The sequence below is a fragment of the Nelumbo nucifera genome, chromosome 8 (assembly GCF_055504915.1).
Source record: "Nelumbo nucifera cultivar China Antique chromosome 8, China Antique-T2T, whole genome shotgun sequence".
NCBI classification, from domain to species: Eukaryota; Viridiplantae; Streptophyta; class Magnoliopsida; order Proteales; family Nelumbonaceae; genus Nelumbo; species Nelumbo nucifera.
In genome coordinates, this window is record NC_142656.1 from 18167948 (window position 1) to 18182008 (window position 14061).

A 14061-nucleotide genomic window follows, 5' to 3' on the forward strand; every position below is an offset into this window, starting at 1 on the left:
CGGCTCCTGCACCCGTCAGGCCGCCACCCAGCGTTCAACAATCAAAGAAATAAAACTTATAGTTCCGGTTGAACCAGTTGCGTATCCGGTTGAGTTCTCCGGTTCTTGCCCGGCGGGAAACTATAAATAATTCAATGGATTGAATTCGAAACCATCGAAAGTTCGAAACTATTCATTTGTTACTATTCATTATTCAAGATTCAACCATGTCAACCACCTCTACCAGCGACAGCGCTGCCACCGGCTCGACGCCTGAAGATGTACTCCGTCCATCAACCGCAGTTGATCCCGGCGATATGAGCGAGCCTTCTGGCTCTGACGTCACTCAGTCGCTGGCCTTCTCGTCCGGAAACCCTGGAATCCTAGAAACCAGGGGGGTTATGATTCTTTATCGTGATGATATATTTTCCTCAACTTCTCAACTTCCGGTAAGTGTGGACTTGTCCTTCTTTTCCGTCTAAGTTCACCTTTCTTGCCTTCATTCTTCCGGTTCCAGTTCGTCTTGGACTTAGAGTTCTTTAGAAATTGGAAATAGGCGAGAAAGAAGATCAAATAAGAAATCAAGAATTAGTATTATGTCCTTTTTGCTTGAAAATCTTCAAGCATTCTTTATATGATAAAATTTCCGTGCCTGGTGTGGTCCTTCTTGGCTTTTATCAGGTCGACAGGAAACCATATCTTTGCGTGCTAGCAGTACCGAATCACTTGAAACCACAGAACTTCTGCCAGTTCTGCGATTCGTTCATTCAGCACATATTGGAGATGCGACTCGTCAGGTTTTATTTAAATGAAACTTGCAAACCATTTAGATCATTGCCCCATTCCATTTTCCTTTTCTTTTAATTCTTTTCATGATTGATTGTTATTCCGATGGGAATTCAGGAATGATGGAATGGGGGACCAGTATAGTGTTCTTATAAGGCTTGATAATCAGAATTCTGCTGATGATTTTTACAAGCATTTCAACGGAAGGCGTTTCTCGTCTCAGGAGGTCTGTCTTGATTAATTATCTCTTGTGTATTTTGAGCATTCTGTTACACTGTCATACCTTTCGTTACAGAACTTACTGATTTATTCTTTTGTGGATTGGATGCAGGAAGAAGTTTGTCGTGTCCTTTTTATAGTAGATGTACAGTACGCTGCATTGATCGAACATGCACAGTTCTCGTCTGCAAGCTCAATGGAGGAGCCCTATTGTCCCGTATGCCTTGGTAAGATTTTCCATACAGTCTGTCAGAAAAACTGATGAAATTCCGTAAAATGGCATGTCCTGGATCAAAATAATTAACCAATGCCTGTCAGAAATGAAAATGACAAGGTTTCCCTGGTTGATTCATATACTCCTCTCTCCTTGTTGAAATACAATAAACTGTCTTTGTCTCTTTATGAGCATGTCCCATAAAGGCATTTTGTTTTACTTGAACAGAAGACCAGAAAGTATGATCCATTTATCAAATTTTGACAATTGCTTTGCTTGCTAACTACCTTGAGTTCTGCCTTATTGATTTAATTGATTTATTTTTGTAGTTTGTTTTGCAGAAGAGGCCTGTAAATTGGCTTTTCAGGGGTTTTCTATTCACTCTCTCCTTGTTTATTTTGTTCTCTTGGCAGGCTCCTTTTGCTTTTGTCTTACTATCTGCCCATTGTATACTTTTTATCTTAATTGATAGTGCTCTTGTTGTATACAAGTCTCAATTTCATAGACTTGGAAATTAATAGTGTTTTCTTCCAAGTCATTAGAGTGTACATATTAATCCTTGTTTATATACCCTGTGTCTCTCATTCTACCCTATTAATTTATGTCGGATCAAAATTCTTTTGCCATTATCTGGTAAATTTCAATTATTTGGATGAGTTGCTTGATTTGTTCCTTTCATTAGACAATAATATTTGAAGCTGCTAATTTTTTCTCAAATTTTTAATTATTTACCTTCACATATTTCCCTCCATTCTTGGAGTAAATTTGCATATTTTCATTTTCTTTATAACCTTTTAATGCAAATTTCACCGTCATTCTACTGATCACTGAGTCACTTGGGACTGCAAGTATATTGTCTTGTTCTTGCTTATATTGCGATGTAGCCCTTCCAGATTAGTTCTGGTACTCCCCCCTGGTCATTTCTTTGTCCTTATTTTGTCTTCCTTCTCACTGTCTAATAAACTGGTTTCCTTACTGTTGTTAATTTCTCAATTTTTACAGAGAGGTTAGACCAAGACATGAGTGGAATCCTCACAACTATCTGCAATCATTCTTTCCATTGTTCTTGTATTTCAAAATGGACAGACTCTTCTTGTCCGGTGAGCAATTAAGGAAATAGTTTGGTATTTTATGTCAAAATTTTTAACTGCCCCTGTTTCCCTGTTTTCTCCAATTTCTGTAATTGCTTTATTTGTTCTTATGTGCTAGTAGTTTCTTTCCCAAAAATTTCCTTGTTTTTTCCTTAGTTTCTCTCTTTTTTCTCACGAGTCTTGACCCAAAGTAGTTTGGAACTGAGATAAGATTCAGAAGTTGAACTACTTCTTAGGCACTAAAGCTTATACCCAAAGTTTTTTGGTGTAAGACATCTCGTAGTTCTACAGAGATTTCTTTTACCAAGTTTGGCATGAGTAACTTGTGGCCTAGACCATATTTGTTCTTTCAAAAGAAACAATTGCCTATACCATTTAAAGCTTTAGCATTTCAAAGTGACAATACAAGGAGTGATGTTCATGTGAACAGTAGTTTGGACAATCTGGATGAAAAGTTTCAGGGGCAAACCTTATAGTTCTTATTTTGATTCAAGATCTCTTTTTGTATCTATGAATATAAGATAGAAATGCACAGAAAGGATATAGGCCCTTCACAGTTTCTTTCTGTGTAGGATGTTGTAATCTTTTTGCTATATTTTAATACAATACTTTACCTTCTCTCAAAAAAGTGATGTTCATGTGAACAAGATGTCTATTTGTTTAAGGCACATGACTATTAATATACAATGTATTTAGTTTTCTAGTAGACAGTGTCCCCTCATGCAAAACTTCTTGCAATAAACACATTGGACCGTTTATTTTGGCAGTTGTTTTCCTATTCTTGTTGAAATTCTGTGGGAAAGTAGAGATATTGATGGTTTGTAATGATTCAATTCAGGTTTGATGGCTAGCTGTTGGGAAACTCAACATGACCATTACATTTCATCTCAGGTCTGCCGATATTGCCAGCAACAGCCTGAGAAGTCAAATTGTTCTGTTTGTGGAACTTCTGAGAACCTTTGGATTTGTGTTATCTGTGGTTTTGTTGGGTGTGGGAGGTAGTTAACTTTACAAAATAAGAATTATTTCCTTTATGATTAAAATAGTCCTTATAGTTATAACCAAAAATTTGCTTGTTGCTTTTTCTGTTAGCTTTCTTATCTGAAAATTTTGGTTCAGGTATAAAGAAGGTCATGCCATTCGGCATTGGAAAGAAACACAACACCGCTATTCTGTTGGATTGGAAACCCAGTATTTTTGGGACAATGATGGAGACAATTAAGGACCAAAAAACGGTAAGTAGTTGTCCCATTTCCAGCCAAAATGTCTGGAAGGACCTTATTTCATCCTATGTTATTGTGAGCATAATGTTCAATTTGACATAGAAAACTTCATACCATGAAGATTGAAATTAATACTACCTAGAATGAATCATTCTTTTCTCTTTTTTTTTTTTAATACCAGACTACCAGAAAAGAGATTATTGAATATGAAAAAGAGAACAAGCAAAAGAAAAACACACCTGAACAAGACTTAGATGAGGGGACCATTGTGCACTGCACCGTAAATCCATAAACAATATAATTTGATATATACTCAATGCCCAAGTGTCCCCAATACAAACTTTCCCTTCCCACTCCTCTAGCTATCAGCCAGCTGTTGACAGACCTTGGAAGTTGGAACACTAAAGCAGTTCATTCATTCTACATGCCACTTGACTTGCATAATATGATGTCAATGTATATATGATCTTTTGTTAATGGAAGTCTTTTTTTCCTACTGCCACCTGAGTCACCTTCAACTATTAGCTGATCCAGGTCCAGGAAGAAGGTCAATTTTTAGTCTCATGCAATAAATCTAAGGCCTTAGCAAAGTTCCCCTCTTCAATCAGGCGTCAATATCTATATAACTTCCTGTTACCCCTCTTTAAGATCCCTGTACACCCCATGATTTTTTGGTTGCATAGAGATGTGATTCAGACCAATAAAAAAATAGTAAAATATTTCAGATTATAGCAGAAGAGGAAGAGAAGAAGAAGAAGAAGAAGAAGACAGCAAGATGAAGAAGGAAGAATGGCAAAGAAGGGAGAAAGAAGGAGGAATTCGATAATTACCCCTTTCTCCACTCTAATCTTTTATTAATATTACTAAGATTACATAAATTATAAGTCTGCCCTTAAGTGGGCGTCCACCTCATTAGCATACTTAGAAAACATAAAAAGAATTGAAGGCCCATTAAGAACAAAATAACATGAAAGAACTAATCAATAAGATAATGGGCTAGGGCCCATTCGGCCCAATCTCTCTACACTCCACCTCAAGATGAGCATAGATACCAATCATGCCTAGCTTTCTTATATAGTGAACCAACTTTCCTTTAGGAACACCTTTTGTCAAAACACCAACCAAGTGTTCTTCAGAAGCAATAAATGGTAGACAGACTTCTCCTGGTGGTTGTCACAATATAACATCATTGGCTTTTCACAGTCTATACCCAATTCTTCTAAAAGTAATCTCAACCACAAAAGTTCTGAAACTCCATGTGCCATTGCCCTGTACTCTGCTTCAACTGAGGATCCAGCCACTACAGACTGCTTCTTACTCCTTCATGACACAATGTGCCCTACCACCATAGCACAGTAACCTGAAGTGGACCTCCTATCATCGATGCATCTAGCCTAGTCAACATCAGTGTATGCTTCCAACTTCATGTGTTCATGCTTAGAAAACAAGGTACCTTTCCCTAAAATCCCTTTTAGATAGCACAGAACCCTCTCACCAGCTGCTAAATGTGTATCTCTGGGAGAATGCATGAACTAATTAGTTACACTAACTACATAGGAAATATCTGGTCGAATCATGCAAAGATATAATAACTTCCCAACCAGTCTCTGGAACACTTCCCTATCAGTCAACAGTTCACCATCAATAGCTGACAGCTTATGATTTAGGTCTATAGGAGTGGAATCTGGTCGAGCACCCAGTTTGCCAATCTCTGCAAGATGCCATGTTGAGTATCATTACCATCTCTGCAATATGTCGTTGAGAAATGAAAATGCCATCCTTAGACCTGGAAACTTCAATTCCCAAGAAATATCTGAGTTCACCCAAGTCTTTAATCTCAAACTCAATGTTAAGAAATCTTTTAAGATGAGTAACTTCCTAAGTATCATTACCAATAACCACAATATCATCAACATAGACAATCAAAAGGGTCACTAAGGAATCTCTCCTCTTAACAAATAGGGTATGATCTGAATGAGTCTGTGTGTACCCAAAAGTAACAAGGGCATCCTGAAATCTGTCAAATCAGGCTCTAGGAGATTGCTAAAGGCCATAAAGGGACTTCTTCAGTTTATAGACCTTCCCTTGCATCTCCTTCCCATACATCCCTGGAGGTAAAGACATATAGACCTCTTCATGTAGGTCCACATTCAAGAAAGCATTTTTAATGTCGAATTGATGAAGTGGCCAATCAAAAATAGTAGCTAAAGATAACAAAACTTGAACTGAAGTCATTTTGGCCACTAGGGCAAAAGCCTCCAGGTAATCAATTCTATACATCTGAGTGTATCCTTTAGCAACCAAACGGGCCTTAAATCAATCAATAGTACCATTTGAATGATACTTGATAGTGAACGCCCACTTACAGCCAACCGGTTCCTTTCCCTCTGAAAGTCCACAATTTCCCAGGTATTGTTCTTATGCAAAAATCTAATTCAGTCGTCATAGCATCCCTCCATTCTAGTTTGGACAAGGCATCTAGGATAGGCCAAGGATTTACATGTGTGGAAACAAAGGCAATGAAGGAATAGTAGGAAGGGGAAAGGAGGCTATAGGACAAGTGTTTGGAAATGCAATGAGTTTTACATTTCCATTTGCTTTTGCGAAGAGCAATAGGGAGATCAAGGTCAAGGAAGGTATCAAAAGTGGTAGAAGAGGGCTGACCTATTACCTCAATAGTGATGGGAGGTGCAAGAGGCTCATCTAAAGGTGTGGAAACAACTTGCACATCCCTGAGTCTTTGTCTCCAGTACTACCTTCGGACAATAGGATGGGAAGAAAATGTGGGAGGATGAGCAGGAGGAGGAGGGGGAGCAGGAACATGAGAAGAAGACCCACTAGAAGACTCGATGAAAGGAGACTCAATGGGGATTGGAAGTGAGACAAATGGTGACACCACAAACAACTCCTCTGAATGCTCCCCCTCAGGAGAAGTACCAAAGAAAGGAACAGACTCAACAAATGTGACATTTCTGGAAACAAAGCGAGTGCCACGAACCGGATCAAAACAACAATACCCCTTTTGTGTGGAGGCATATCTCAAGAAGACACACTTGTGTGCTTTAGGCTCAAACTTATGTCTCCAATGACTGTGAACATGAAAACAAGTGCACTCTAACACTCGGAGAGGAAGAGAGAAGTGATCATCATTTAGAAATAGGAGGCTAAAGGGGGTTTTAAAACCCAAAACTCGGGAAGGCATCCGGTTTATCAAGTATGTAGCTGTCAGGACAGCATCCCCCCAAAACTTAATAGGAACATAAGAAGAAAAAAGGAGGCTCCTTGCAACGTCAACCACATACTTAAAGCTTCTAATACACAAATAAACATCAAGGGAGATAGGGGGTCACCTTGTCTTAGGCCCCAAACTCTGAAATCTGACTGCTGAAACACCGCTTACCAAGATAGAGAAGCTAGCTGTTGTTATGCACACCTTTATCCAATTCCTCCACCTCCTCCCAAAGTTGAACCTTTTAAGCATGTAATCCAAAAACTCTCAATTTACATGGTCGTACGCCTTTTCCAAGTCCACTTTGAGCAATACCCCCTCCTCCCCACTTCTTCTTTTGGAGTCAATGAATTCATTTGCCACTAGAATGCCATCGATAATTTGCCTCCCATCTACGAAAGCTCCCTGAGACTCTGATATTAGTTTTCCCATTACCCCTCTCATTCTTTTAGCTAACACCTTTGCCACCACCTTATAGATGCCGTTAACAAGGCTTATTGGTCTAAAAAATATAATCGATATTTGACCAATGTTGTTAATGTTTTGGCTCAGTTATTTAATAAAGTTCCATGTAGATTGAAACTTGGGTGACAAAATTCCAAATATCAACTATTCTTTGTGGAGGCTGCTTCCTAATCTATTATGAGTTTCCCCTTTTGTTATTCCAATAAAATTACTTGTCCAAAAAATGCAGGAGAGTAAACCTGATATAGAAAATAAACCCCAGTTGAATTTTAGAGATTCAAAAAGAGACTCAAGAAAATAGACAGGATGAAACAGCTATTTTAGGTTGGTTGTCAAATTGGAGATCTCAGACTCGAGCCAGATAGAGTACCAAGGGCAGCAAATTAAGTATCTGATCTGTAGTGTGACCATTGTCTGTCTTTATATATTATTGTTTGCAGCTCATGGTTATGTTTGTTAAGTTTGGTTATTACAGGGAGCAAACGGCTGTAAATTCGGTGAGTGAAAAAATGAGGAACCTGGAGGAACAGGTAAACCACATTGATCCATCTGTCAAACTTTACATTTCATATTGGCAAAAAATCATCATGAACTTAAATTACATATGGCTCTCTGGTCATTGCCGTTTTCTGATTTCCCTGACAGATTAGAAGTGCGAACTTGATTATTGAAGAAATGAAGACAAGGGAGAAAAGTCTAGGACAGTCTTGTTTAGTACCGCCAATGGAATCAATCGTCAAGAAATAGTGGGAAGCATGCAAACAAGGATTAGTAACAGAAGAAGAATCTATTAGTGCATGGTTGATTCATCATAGAAGCCATCTGCTGATTGTGGAGTAAATATGTTTCTGTGTAAGTAGCTTGTTTTCTGAAAGTCTAACCTCATTACATGATTGATAAAGAGTCAATCAAATAGTGTGATTTGGACCACGCCCCGAGATTGAACTGATAAAATAAGTTCTGTTCATCCAATCAAATAGTGTGTAATCGAACAATAAGTTCTGTTTTTTTTTATTTTTTTTGCAAGTAGTAAGTAGACTAGAATTATGAGACTGGATATCCTATTTGAGTCTTAAAATGTTTAAATTGGTGGTAGCCCATGGTTTCACGGTTGAACAGTAAACTTACTAAAGAAGCATTTCTTGTTTGGATCTCCCAACTTGTGCGGTCATCCATTACTACGATCCTCTTTTACTTGGAGGAGAACTTAACCCAATTAGGTTTGCTGCTATTTTAATTGCCTTTTGGATTTAATAGAAATCCTAAATGGGCTCTGAAAGTTGACTAATTTTATTCACATTAGAAAATTGTCTACGGGAATTTCAACGCAAACTCTTACTGGAAACATATCCGATGATTCTGATCTCTTTCTCCCATTAAATAATGGAAGAATGACGGTTCAGCCTATGGTTAGAATTTGAATTTGTTGGTTCAAAGTATATTTGGGGTAAGTGTCAGTCGGAATTGATGTCAATTCATAAGTGGATATAGATGCATGGAGTGAATTTTTGACCTTTTGAATGTTTATAACTCTACAATAGAAATTAGTAATCTGCATTGGACCTGTTCTTACTTCTCCGTTAAATAATTCTGAAGTTCGTTTAATCCTCTCACAAGTCACAATATTATATTGTAATCCTCAACCCAATTGATTGTGTCGTTTGTGTCCATTGAATATTTAATAAATTCTCAACCAACCCAACCCAAGTTTCATCTTTCGATCCAAAGTCCAAACTTTCTTGGGTCATATTCCCCTAGTTACTTGTTACCCGCTCATTGTCTCTAGCTATACACATTACACACCCAATTGCTGTGTTGCTATTTGGAATTTCGATGCATGAAGTTTATACACATCAAACTCATTAACCAAAGAAAATAGTCTCATGTAGTTCTAAAACTTAGGGATCCTAAGTTTATATTTGGATCAACCAGTCATGGAGGACGAAAGCATATGCATCTTATGGGCCAAGATCGTCTAGAGATGAATACTGATTCTCCCTATCCATCCTTTACTGAGGGTCATTAACTAAATTGCTTTTCAAGGTCAAGTAATTCAATCCTTTTTTTTTTCCAAATAAACACTCCATCTAACACCTTACCTAATTCTTAAATCACCAAGCAAATTTCTCTTTTCTTGCTTCATGAGATTACACAACGGGGCAGCCCATACTCATACCCATAAGGCCATGACCCCAACCCTGACAGCAGAATTTGATCCCAAGTCTCCCCTACAACCCGAGGGAATTTACCAATTGAAACATCATCATTTTGCAGTTGGTTCCAAGCAAATTCCTGGAGTTTTCTCTTTCTCTCTCTTATTGCTGACTATCTGAAAATTAATAATATTAAAGCATTTCTGAGAAGCGCCAGCCGAAGTCCCTTGTAAAACTAACACAATTCAACTCCGTATCTGCTACAAATAAGGCGTGACAGATAATCCATGAAACAGAACGAAAATATGAAATACGAAGGAACACATGACCGGTTGGAATAAAAATGATCTTTTAAATCTATTTCAGTTCTTGTTTCATTTGGGTTCCTGCCACCGGAAGAAAGAGTCAAGTATCGTATCCGTGTTGATACACCTGGATACACATGGATTTACACATGCTTGGGGTTTTTATACACATGAATATACTGATGTATACATGATTGAGAGGCTTTAAAACTTTAGGATGATAAAATACATTTGATGCTTAGGCTCAGTTTGAAAGGAATACAAATACGAAGTGTAAAACCTTGTATTTTGTATTATTTTATATATATTTGTATTTATATTCTTTTCAAACTGTCTTATAGAAAAAGAATATATATCGGTTATATCGATTATGCATCAATACAGCATTGCGTGTATCAATATTTTGACCATTGACCTAGAGATATAAATTTCATATTCAAAGTCTTCCCACCAGGGAACTTCCTGTTCATGACATATTATAAGGGTGTGGGGTAAACGATTATTTGCAATTATAAATATGTTCAGTTGAAAATCTTGTATATGCATGATCCATATCTGTATTTCTGACCTAACAGAGTAACAGAGTGGGATAATATGTCATACTATTATCTGTATTTCTGACCTAACAGAGTAACAAACAGCCAAAGTTTTTCCCAGTCCGACTACCTTAGTATTACAAAAGGCCAAAGAGGATGATATTAAAAGAAAATATATTTAATCATATAAAAACAAATATTTTCAGGAATTGTTGGGTTATCAAAGTGTAAGTGAAAGGATAAAATTATTCAAAAAAAAACAAAAGGGCAGTTTTAAAATTTAAAGAATCTTTAAACAGTCAAATGAAAATCTTTTATGAAATTTGCTGATGAAGGGGAGTGTTTGTCACAATATAAAAGTTAAGGGGGGTATTTGTTACAAATGAAAGTAGAGAGGGGTATTTGTCAATGGTGTTTATAACTTATAAATAAGCTTCCTCTGAAATTCCCCTCCAGCCGCAACACAAGAAATATAAACAATCTCTAAATTTGTCAAATGTTAACACAAATTTGACTAGAACCAAAGTACAGATAATCGCTAATTTTTTTTTCTTTTCGTAAGTGATAATCTCTAAATCTGTCAACTATAAATTCGTCCCTCCTCTTCTAACAAATTGTATGTAAGTCCCACCACCACCACCCTTTTCTCTCTCTCTCTCTCTTACTACACAGACACATACAGCCATGTATAGGGTGGCAAGTGCGTCGCAGTACCTAGCGATCACCGGCGTCGGCATAGACGACATAAAGCTAGAAAAGAAGGCATGGATCCTTCCCGGCCAGTCCTACACCGTCTTCGACATCTCCCCTGTAAACTATACCTTCGAAGTCCAGGCCATGAGTGCCGAGAAGCTCCCCTTCATCCTCCCTGCCGTTTTCACCATTGGTCCCCGAGCCGACGACGAGACCAGCCTCCTCAAATACGCCAAGCTCATGTCCGCCCACGACAAGCTCTCTGCCCACGTTAAAGAGCTCGTTAAAGGAGTAATCGAGGGTGAAACTCGTGTACTCGCAGCATCAATGACCATGGAAGAGATCTTCAAAGGCACCAAAGAATTCAAACAAGAAGTCTTCGAGAAGGTCCAGCTTGAGCTTAACCAGTTCGGCCTTTTGATCTATAATGCTAATGTGAAGCAGCTGGTGGACGTGCCTGGCCATGAGTACTTCTCCTACCTCGGCCAGAAGATCCAGATGGAGGCCGCCAATCAGGCCAAAGTTGACGTGGCGGAAGCAAAGATGAAAGGTGAGATTGGATCCAAGGCTCGTGAAGGGAAGACACTGCAGAACGAAGCTAGGATCGATGCAGAGACAAAGATTATAGCAACGCAGAGGCAGGGAGATGGGAAGAAAGAAGAGATTAGAGTGAAAACCGAGGTGAAGATATTCGAGAACCAGAGAGAGGCTGACGTTGCCGAGGCGAACGCGGAGCTGGCGATGAAGAAAGCTGGGTGGGCTCGGCAGTCTCAGCTGGCGGAGGTGGAAGCAGCCAAGGCGGTGGCCATTCGGGAAGCGGAGTTGCAGAAGGAGGTGGAGAGGATGAACGCGTTGACACGAACAGAGAAACTCAGGGCCGAACTACTGAGCAAGGCCAGTGTCGAGTACGAGACCAGGGTATGCACCATCTACTGAACAATTTGAACATAATAGTTAATACAGGCTTAGGGTAGATTCGGATTTTTGGGCCCAAGCCCAACCCAACTTCCTACAAGTAAAACTAGTCAAGCCAAGCCTGGTTATTATGATTGAACAAGCCCAAGCCCAATAATTTTTTTTTTTTTCATAAAAGAAGAGGTTATCAATACTTATCATAGACTCCCCTTCATTTTTATCCATTTGTCTTAGGCCCTGTTCGTTGACCAATATATCTACATTCATTTAGGCTGTGTTTGGTTTGAAGGAAAAAGTGGGGAAAGGTAGGAAAACCTATACAAGATTTATAAATGTTTTCCTACCTTTCCTTTCCTTTCTTTACTTTTTCCTTCAAATCAAACATAGCCTTAACGTTAATAACGGGTCCTATGGAAAATGAAGATTGATGCCCAAGTAACTAATACCCTCCCTCGACTTGGGTAAGTATGTTATCCTGCATGCTTAACCACGTGTTATTTAGGAAACATTTATCCGAGTAAGCACATTAATGAGGCCTTAAACTTACTTTAACTTTTCAAAATCTCCAAAGACCCGTCTGTATTAGAGATTTTTTGTTATATAAATTAAACTTACCTTCTACCAGGTCACCATTAGTGACCTAGCAGAAGTTGTCCATGCATGGCAGGGCTGCTTAAGGACTTATCTCTTTTTTTCTGTTAAAAAATCACTGTTCATAGGGCATTTTAACTGCATAAAGGAAATAAGTCCTTAAAATAAGGAATGCTAAATGCAGCCTAATTATTTTAGTGACCAAGCCCATTTGGATGAAGCAATGTTTTAATAATCGCCTAGAAATGAAACCGCTTTGGCCACTGATTTTCAGGTTGAGTAGTTTGACAGTGCAGTCTGAACGGCCAACCTGTGATGTTTTTAAAATTTAAAAGAAATAAAAAATGGACCAAGTCGAACGATTTACCAATTTAACTGTCCAAGTCAACAGTTCGCTGACCAATTCAACGTTTTTTAGGAAAACCCAAGTAAATAAAAAAGCAAAGCCAGACATGTGATTGGTTCCCGGGCAAGTTTTAGATTTAACCCTAAAAAATCTAAAATTCAAGCAACTAAGAGTCCAATATATTACATGCTTAATTTCACAAGGTACAAGAAGCAAACTGGGAGCTATATAAGAAACAAAAGGCAGCAGAAGCAGTGCTATATGAGAAGGAAAAGGAAGCTGAGGCACAGAAAGCAATTGCAGAGGCAGCTTTCTTTGCTCGTCAACAAGTTGCAGATGGAGAGCTCTATGCAAAGAAGAAAGAGGCCGAAGGAATAATGGTGCTCGCCCAAGCTCAAGGTGTTTACCTACGCACCCTCCTAGAAGCCCTAGGAGGCAATTACAATGCATTAAGAGACTACATGATGATCAACAATGGCATGTTTCAAGAGATTGCTAAGATCAATGCTGAGGCTGTGAAAGGATTGCAGCCAAAGATCAGCATTTGGAGCAATGGAAGCGGCCGGGAGGCGGCCGATGGATCAGGGAGCAGCAACGCCATGGCAGAAGTTGCCGGAGTGTACCGGATGTTGCCACCATTGTTTAAGACAGTCCATGAGCAAACAGGAATGCTACCTCCAGCATGGATGGGATCATTAACTGATGGAAGTGCCAATTGAGGATTTAGATTCAGCTACATATGTGATTGTTTGTGCCTATATGGAATAAATATGAATGTGTTATATGTAAATGCATAAGAAGTTACTGTTACTTCAAAGCTGTTGATTTCTTGATTTCTTGTAATAAGTTTGTAATGTATGTAAAAACAAAAATGTAATTTTATTTGTATTAGTACAAATGCATGAGAACGCAAATAAAAAGAATACAAATTCTGGTTTAATTTTATTTTAGGTTTTACTTTGTTCTGCTCCAGATCTTATTTTATTTTATTTGTATACAACCAAACAAAATAAGTATAAAATTTCCAACAAAACATTAATCAGAATTTGCACCCAATTCATATTTACTATCATAGTTTTGTATCAATGCAAATAAATTTTCACCGCAACCAAACTCAGCCTGTATTTTCCTTTCTGACTAAAATATAAATGGAAGATAGTTTGTGAGAAGATATAAATGGAAGGAACACAGTCAGAGAATGATCCACAAAAAAAAGAAAAACCAAAACTCTTTTAAGAGTTAATATCTAGCCAATAAAAACCCATTCAGGAACCTCATTTAATAAATAGCTAATTTTTTAGATTGAACCGTTTCTT

At 38.2% G+C, this 14061-nt stretch overlaps 2 protein-coding genes across 4 annotated transcripts; both read left to right on the forward strand.

The window, feature by feature from the left end:
- The first annotated feature begins 97 nt into the window (after nt 1-97).
- Nucleotides 98-8359, forward strand: LOC104588501 (BRAP2 RING ZnF UBP domain-containing protein 2-like). 3 transcript variants are annotated; one of them, XM_010246450.2, is made up of 9 exons: nt 98-428; nt 661-776; nt 883-991; nt 1097-1211; nt 2201-2298; nt 3181-3287; nt 3409-3524; nt 7682-7736; nt 7852-8359. In XM_010246450.2, exons 1-7 carry the CDS (start codon nt 207-209, stop codon nt 3509-3511), a joined length of 870 nt encoding a protein of 289 aa, XP_010244752.1. In that variant the 5' UTR covers nt 98-206; the 3' UTR covers nt 3512-3524; nt 7682-7736; nt 7852-8359. The 3 variants fall into 3 exon arrangements, with proteins under 3 accessions (XP_010244752.1, XP_019051704.1, XP_088748837.1); XM_088892711.1 differs by lacking the exon at nt 2201-2298 and having other exon boundaries at nt 101-428; nt 3128-3287; XM_019196159.2 differs by lacking the exons at nt 3409-3524; nt 7682-7736; nt 7852-8359 and having other exon boundaries at nt 3128-3257.
- Nucleotides 8360-10695: 2336 nt separating this feature from the next.
- On the forward strand, nt 10696-13650 carry LOC104588502 (flotillin-like protein 4). Its single transcript, XM_010246452.3, has 2 exons — nt 10696-11811; nt 12949-13650. The coding sequence occupies exons 1-2, from the start codon at nt 10885-10887 to the stop codon at nt 13462-13464; spliced, it is 1443 nt and encodes a 480-aa protein (XP_010244754.1). The 5' UTR covers nt 10696-10884; the 3' UTR covers nt 13465-13650.
- The last annotated feature ends 411 nt before the right edge of the window (nt 13651-14061 follow it).

What these genes read in the sequence shown, in the direction of transcription:
- LOC104588502 (XM_010246452.3), top strand. Translation starts at nt 10,885, where the DNA reads ATGTATAGGGTGGCAAGTGCGTCGCAGTACCTAGCGATCACCGGCGTC. An exon ending in GTGTCGAGTACGAGACCAGG is followed by an intron (nt 11,812 to 12,948) that starts GTATGCACCATC and finishes TAATTTCACAAG; the next exon opens with GTACAAGAAGCAAACTGGGA.
- LOC104588501 (XM_010246450.2), top strand. Translation starts at nt 207, where the DNA reads ATGTCAACCACCTCTACCAGCGACAGCGCTGCCACCGGCTCGACGCCT. An exon ending in TTGGAGATGCGACTCGTCAG is followed by an intron (nt 777 to 882) that starts GTTTTATTTAAA and finishes ATGGGAATTCAG; the next exon opens with GAATGATGGAATGGGGGACC. An exon ending in GGCGTTTCTCGTCTCAGGAG is followed by an intron (nt 992 to 1,096) that starts GTCTGTCTTGAT and finishes GATTGGATGCAG; the next exon opens with GAAGAAGTTTGTCGTGTCCT.